Raw genomic sequence first — 7,500 nt, forward strand, 5'->3', positions numbered from 1 at the left:
CATAATAGTTTTAATAACTCATTTATAATTACAGATTTAATTTATCTTTGAAATGAAAGTAAACAATATTTGACTAGATATTTTTCAAGACATTTAAAGGCTTTACTTGGTTAATTTGGTAAACTGGGCAGGTTAGGGTAATTAGGCAAGTTATTGTATAATGATGGTTTGTTCTGTAGATTATCGACAAAAATATATAGCGTAAAGAGACTAATAATTTGACCTTAAAATTATGTTTAAAAAATTTAAAACTGCTTTTATTCTAGCCAAAATAAAACAAATAAGACTTTCTCCAGAAGGAAAAATATTATCAGACATACTGTGAAAATTTCCTTGCTCTGTTTAACATAATTTAAGAATTATTTGAAAAAGAAAAAAAATTAAAAGGGGGGCTAATAATTCTGACTTTAACTGTTTATAAATAAATAAATAAATAAATAAATCACACTCTCAGAACGGAAATAAATTGTACTCTCAGAAAGGAAAAATTGCATTTGGTGTGATCGGCTCCAAAGTAAAACAGACTTTTATTTTTTTTTACATCATATTAAAAAAAAACTACCTTTGTTTCATTTGGTCTCAGGCATCAATGGCAACACATATTAAGGTAAAATAAAACAAACAAACAAACAAAAAGACAACACTTAAAATGGGACAGTAAAGACAACCAGGTAAGGATACGGTCTGTGCCAGGAAACAACACACTACCTCTGACCATTTCAGCCATGATGCAGCCAATAGACCAGACATCAACTGAAAAATGAAATGACAACCAAATTAAAATGCAAAATGAAACGGCATGCTAAATGCCAATAAAAGAACACACACACACATAACAAACTACAGGGTGCATTGATGTGGATGCGACAGAGGTGAAAGATGCATGCAAACATCTCAGTGAGCGTCAGAACTACGCCTCAAAAAAACAAAACCAGCACAAAATCCAAGAAAAAAAAATCTAGAGGCTGAACAAGGATACAGTCCCTCCCTGGAAAAAGGATTTTGTGCCGCACCATCTCTGCCATAATGCAGCCAACAGCCCAAATATCCACTACAGCAGAGTAGCACAGAGGAAAAAGAGAAGACATAAGCAAAGCGGAAAAAGGCCAGAGCGACTGCTTGAGCCGGTTTCTTCCTTAGCGCAGCGTTTTTGCCCTTCAAATTGATCAGTTGCGTGTTGGCACTGCAGTGAACCACTAGTAAGACTAATGCTCTTTCTGTCTCAATGCTCAGTGCTACAGGCAAACGCGTCCAGTGTGTTTGTGCATGCAGAAAACACTAAGACTAGTGCAGCTGGACAAAAAACTCCCTGAAAAGGACTCAACATTAAACAGGGTTCCCACTTTAAACCAAACATCAAATTCCCTGACTTTGCACTGACTAAAAAAAGCTGAATTCAATGACATCTAATTAATATAAGAACAGGCTGCTGTTGGGCTAATATGTTAAAATTATGTTAAAATAAGATGTTAAATATTCATAATATATGCATTACTTTTATATTATAAAAACAAATACACAAAACCCAAGAAAATACAAAAACCCATATATTATACATGTAAAAAGTGTTATTATACATTTATAAATGTATTATATATGTATAAAACGTTATTTTATACATAATATATTAAAATAAAAACATATTGATCAGTTGTGACCAGTTATATAATATATTAAAATAAAAACATAATATTAAAATGATTTTTAGCTTTAATAGCCACTATAAGAACAAAAATTAAATAATTTATCTCAGATTTGAGGTAATCGCTGTTTATGAGGCTGTTCCTGTTGTGTCACGTGTTTGACAGCTCTATAGTAGCTTCACAAATACTAGATTTAGCCTTTCTGTCATCTACTTTACACAGTTTTGAAGTGGTCATTTTGAAGCTTTATTATCCAAGCATGTTTGGCTTAGTGAACAAGTACAGTCTAGTGACTGCATTTGACTTGAGTGGCTGCAAGTTGATGAGCTAGAAAAGGAATAAAATGGAGCTGGAAAATAGTCAGACCATGTAAACTGGCGTGAAACAACAGAAAAAATAAAACTAACAAAAAATAAATTTTAAAAATATAATAATAAAATAATTAATGATTAAATGCAATACATAAATAAATAAATGCAATAAATGAATGAATGAATAAATAAATAAATAAATGCAATAAATAAATGAATGAATAAATGCAATAAATAAATAAATACGCAATCAATAAATAAATGCAATAAACAAATTTCAATAAATAAATAAATAAATAAAACAAAATAAATATATAAATAAAATGCAATAAACACACAAAATAATATAATAAATATGCAATAAATTAAAGCAAAATAAATAAAAATAAATAAAATAAATGCAATTAAATAAATAAAATGCAATAAATAAAAAATGCAATAAATATGTAATAACTTAATGCAAGAAATATATAAATACACAAATGCAAGAAATATATAAATAAATAAATGCAATAAATAAATAAATAAAAATAAATGCGCAAGAAATAAATGCAATAAATAAATAAATAATTTCAAGAAATAAGTAAATATAATGCATTAAAATAAATAAATAAATAAAATGCAATAAATATAAAAAATGCAACAATTAAATAATAAATTGTACATATGCAATAAATAAATAAATAGCAATAAAAAATGCAATAAATAAATAAATTAAAATAAAAAACTAAAATTTAAAGCGACAAAAAAATTACTAAAAATCTATTACTTGGACAAAAATTTGTTTAAATTCCCTGACTTACAATGTTTGAAAGTCATCAAGTTTCCATATATTCCTTGACCTGTGGGAACCCTGGTTAAAACCCTGCAGCTGTTTGGTGAGATCTGTTTTCAGTTTTCAGCTGAATGGTGTGAAGGTGCTCGTGTGCGAATCTTGACATGCTGCAAAGCAGGGGCGTCAGGTTGGCACTCACCGTTAGCTTGATAACCCATGCCCAGGATGACCTCTGGGGCCCGATAATAGCGTGTCACTACATAAGGAGTCATGAGGAGACCGGTTGCAGCCGTTCGGGCCAGACCGAAATCCAGGATCTTTAGCGTGCAGTCCGATTTCACTACTATATTACTGGGTTTCAGATCCTAGGAAAAGATGAATAGTTCAGCAAAGGTAAGATGTAGGACTCTGAAAATATGTAGGACTCCTTTTATGTGATATGCATATATGCACTACCTGACAAAAGTCTTGTCACTTATCCAAGTTTTAGGAAAAACCAATAATAACTTGACTTCTGAACTGCATCCCAATCATCACAAAAACTGCAGAAGACCTACTGGAACCAGCATGGAGCCAAGATTCTCACAGAAATCAGTCAAGTTTGGTAAAGGAAAAATCATGGTTTGGGGTTACAGTCAATAAGCGTAATCTTAACGCGTTTGCCTTGCATAGAAGCCACTTCTGATACCAAACGATCAACTAGAAGTCAAGTTAATATTTGTTTTCCCTAAAACTTGGATAAGTGACAAGACTTTTGTCAGGTAGTGCTCTTACAACCGGGATCAACAACAAGCCTACTGTCATGGAATAGAAAGAGTGTGTTTGTACCCTGTGTATGATGCCAGCAGCGTGCAGGTGTTTAATGCCGCAGAGCATCTGATAGAGCAGGTAGGACAGCCTCTCGTGGTCCAGCTCCATCTGAATCACCTGACACAGGTTTGCATCCATCAGCTCCATCACCAGATAACTGAACACACAAGAAATGAGGCACTCACAAATAAACAAACACGAATGCACACAGGCCAAATAACTCATTCAGGGGATGCATTTTAGTTGCATGTCAAAACACATTTAATTTCTATTAAAACAAAACATTTAGACAAATAACTTACACATCCTGGAACTCTTCAAGTGTCTTCTGTGGTGTGAACACGTTTAGTAAGCCAATTATCTGCGAAATTAAAACAAACTGCATGAAAGATATGCCAAGAATTGTGTGGATCACCTGCCTGAATGCATCAATAATCATATTATTATTTTATAAATATGTTATTACAAAAATAAACCAAACACTACACATTATATAGAGCTGGAAAAAATGAAGAGGGGGAGCTATTATGCAAAAATCACTTTTATAAGGGGATTAAACACAGTTGTGTGGGAGAAGTCTATAAATATAACCAGCTTCTTAATAGTAAACATGTATTAATTCTATTGTTAATAATCAGACTTCATTTAAAACAGTGTGCAGGAACGCTTTGATTGACATTCTCCCTTTGCAAGGTTCATCAGAGGGGAGAAGCCCCGCCCACTAGAGACCATCTCTCCCTCATTAGCATATGTTAGTTTTTTATCTGGTGGCTATGCTGACACATAGGCATTTGTAGCTCCACCCTTTTTTGAAATTAGCACAATCTCATTTGAATTTAAAGCGACAGCCACCAAAACGCCACGATTAGGATCAAAGCCTAAAAGGGGCAGATCAGAGAGCTGGAAAACATTATTTGTGGGGTATTTTGAGCTGAAACTTCACATACAAACTCTAAAGACAAAAAAGGGGCATACTTTTAAGCAAACATTAAAGATAAAACATTTAAATGTATAATAAGCATTAAACAAACCAAGTAAAGCAATAGTGAGCAGACTTTCAGAAACAGAAACCCTCTTCCTGACCCCAAACATTTTTTTAAACACACACACACACAGACAAGAAAAACAGACAGATCCATGTCTTACATTTTTGTGGTTGACGCATTTCATCAGGACCAGTTCTCTGTAGGCCCGTTTGGCATGAGTTTGGTTTTGAAAGGGTCGGCTGAGTTTCTTAATTGCCACATTTCGATCGAGGACGTGGTCATACGCTGAGCTAAAAAGAGGAACACAAGTCTGTCATTCAACACTCTATCTACATCTTAGATTGTGTTCATCTGTTTCTGAGCGATTGCATGCAAATGTCAACCTTTCTATGAAAAAACGTTTTACCAAAACAGTCAAAAATGTTGCTGTCAATGTTTTCAAACACATTAAACGGTGTTTACACTCACCGGCCACTTTATTAGGTACACCTGTCCAACTGCTTGTTAAAGCAAATTTCTAATCAGCCAATCATGGCAGCAGCTCAAGGCATTTAGGCATGTAGACATGGTCAAAATGACCTGCAGCAGTTCAAACCGAGCATCATAATGAGGAAGAAACATTATTTAAGTGACTTTGAATGTGGTTGTTGGTGCCAGACGGACTGAGTATTTCAGAAACTGCTGATCTACTGGAATTTTCACGCACAACCATCTCTAGGGTTTACAGAGAATGGTCCAAAAAAGAGAAAATATCCAGTGATCGGCAGATATCTTTGGGTGCAAATACCTTGATGTCAGAGGACAGAGGAGAATGGCCAGACTGGTTCCAGCTGATAGAAAGGCAACAGTAACTCAAATAAGCACTCGTTACAACCGAGCTCTGCAGAAGAGCATCTCTGAACACACAACACGTCCAACCTTGAGGCGGATGGGCTACAGCAGCAGAAGAGCACACCGGGTGCCGCTCCTGTCAGCTAAGAACAGGAAACTGAGGCTACAATTCACACAGACTCACCAAAACTGGACAATAGAAGATTGGAGAAACGTTGCCTGCTCTGATGAGTCTCCATTTCTGCTGCAATATCACATGGTCGGGTCAGAATTTGGTGTCAACAACATGAAAGCATGGATCCATCCTGTCTTATATCAACAAATCAGGCTGGTAGTGGTGTAATGGTGTGGGGATTTTTTTCTTGCCACACTTTGAGCTCATTATTACCAACTGAGCATCATGCCAACTCCACAGCCTACCCGAGTATTGTTGCTGACCATGTCCATCCCTTTATGACCACATCTTCTGATGGCTACTTCCAGCAGGAAAATACACCATGACATAAAGCACGAATCAACTCAGACTGGTCACTTGAACATGACAAAAGGTTCACTGTACTTAAATGGCCTCCACGGTCACCAGATCTCAATCCAACAGAGCAGCTTTGGGATGTGGTGGAACGGGAGATTGGCATCATGGATGTGCAGCCGACAAATCTGCAGCAACTGTGATGCTATCATGTCAATATGGAGCAAAATCTCTGAGGAATATTTCCAGTACCTTGTTAAATCTATGCCATGAAGGATTAAGGCAGTTCTGAAGGTAAAATGGGGTCCAATCGGTACTAGTAGGGTGTACCTAATAAAGTGGCCGGTGAGTGTATATGTGATTTACCAAAGTCACACACGAGCCAATTTTACATATGTCACATCCACAGCACAAGCTTTTCTTCAAAGCAAAAATGTCAAATAAAATCAATCATGCTTGTTCTATAGAGAGCCGACTCTCCTCTTGTTAAAGAGCATTGTTTCTTGTGGTTTGTGCATTTAAATTCACAGAAGTTCTAGAAAGCATGTTGTATACTGCAAACTTGTATACTTTTTTTGGTTAAATCCATAACGCATGATTATTTCCCTCATTTAAAACATAAAAGATGTTTAGATATTGATATATTTCTGATCACATGGCTCTATGGTTAGCTGCTTTGTGAAGTATAAACAGATGTTTGAATATAATGTTAAAGTATGCTCACTCTGTGAGTTTATGTTTTGAGTTTTTACTGCAAACGTCACATCCATAACGCTGGATTTACTCTTTTATATTTCACAGGTTGATGAATTTATTCCACTCACCAGACGATGCCTTGTGCTCCGGACCCGATTGGTCTTAAATTCTGATAGCGCTTCAAAACGGTGAACGTCGAATCTCCTACATCTATGCTGTAATATTCTTTCTCGCGCTTATTCCTGTTCATGATGAAAACCGTACTGACTGTATCCTGGGCATTCAAGAAGAACTTCACCTCCAAAAATCTGAAAAGACAAAAATAAAGCAACGAATAATTCACTGCTCCTGGTTTTGCTTTTGGTTTACCATGAAAATAAAAACAAACACTTTTATAAGGGGTTTAAACACAGTTGTGTGGCAACAGTGTGTGAATATAACCAGCTCTAATGGTTATAATCTCTGCAGACACACTTTGATTGACATTCTGCCAGAGGTAGAAAGCCCCGCCCACTAGTGACCATCTCTCCCACATTATCATAGTCCTGAGTGAGAAGCAGCCTTCCACCATTAGAGGTCTGAATCTGCCGCTATGGTGACCATCTCTCCCTCATTAGCATGGGGCGTTAGTCTTGTTTTTGAAACTGCCGCTATGCTGACACATAGGCATTTGGAGCTCCGCCCTCTTTGAAAAGAGCACAATCTCATTTGAATTTAAAGCGACAGTCACCAAAATGACACAATTAGGATCAAAGCATAAAAGGGTCTGTTTTACACTGCAAAAAATGCTTTTCTTACTTAGATTTTTTTGTCTTGTTTCTAGTCCAAATATCTAACAATTCCTAAATCAAGAAGAGTTTTCTAGACAAGCAAAACATACTGTCTTGTTTTGAGAAATAATATGCCAATATTAAGTGAGTTTTTCCTTAAAACAAGCAAAATAATCTGCCAATGGGGTAAGCAAAATAATTAGAGATGC

At 35.7% G+C, this 7,500-nt stretch overlaps 1 protein-coding gene across 1 annotated transcript in view; it reads right to left on the bottom strand.

Annotated features, from left to right (window-relative positions):
• The window catches only part of mapk8b (mitogen-activated protein kinase 8b), a 24,595-nt gene that overhangs the window by 12,165 nt on the left and 4,930 nt on the right, over nucleotides 1–7,500 (bottom strand). The window contains 6 exon segments of the mRNA NM_131721.2: nucleotides 682–753; nucleotides 2,929–3,094; nucleotides 3,558–3,696; nucleotides 3,842–3,900; nucleotides 4,686–4,815; nucleotides 6,650–6,829. Coding sequence (NP_571796.1) covers nucleotides 682–753; nucleotides 2,929–3,094; nucleotides 3,558–3,696; nucleotides 3,842–3,900; nucleotides 4,686–4,815; nucleotides 6,650–6,771 — 688 coding nt within the window. The 5' untranslated portion in view covers nucleotides 6,772–6,829.

This window comes from Danio rerio, chromosome 12, assembly GCF_049306965.1.
Source record: "Danio rerio strain Tuebingen ecotype United States chromosome 12, GRCz12tu, whole genome shotgun sequence".
NCBI classification, from domain to species: Eukaryota; Metazoa; Chordata; class Actinopteri; order Cypriniformes; family Danionidae; genus Danio; species Danio rerio.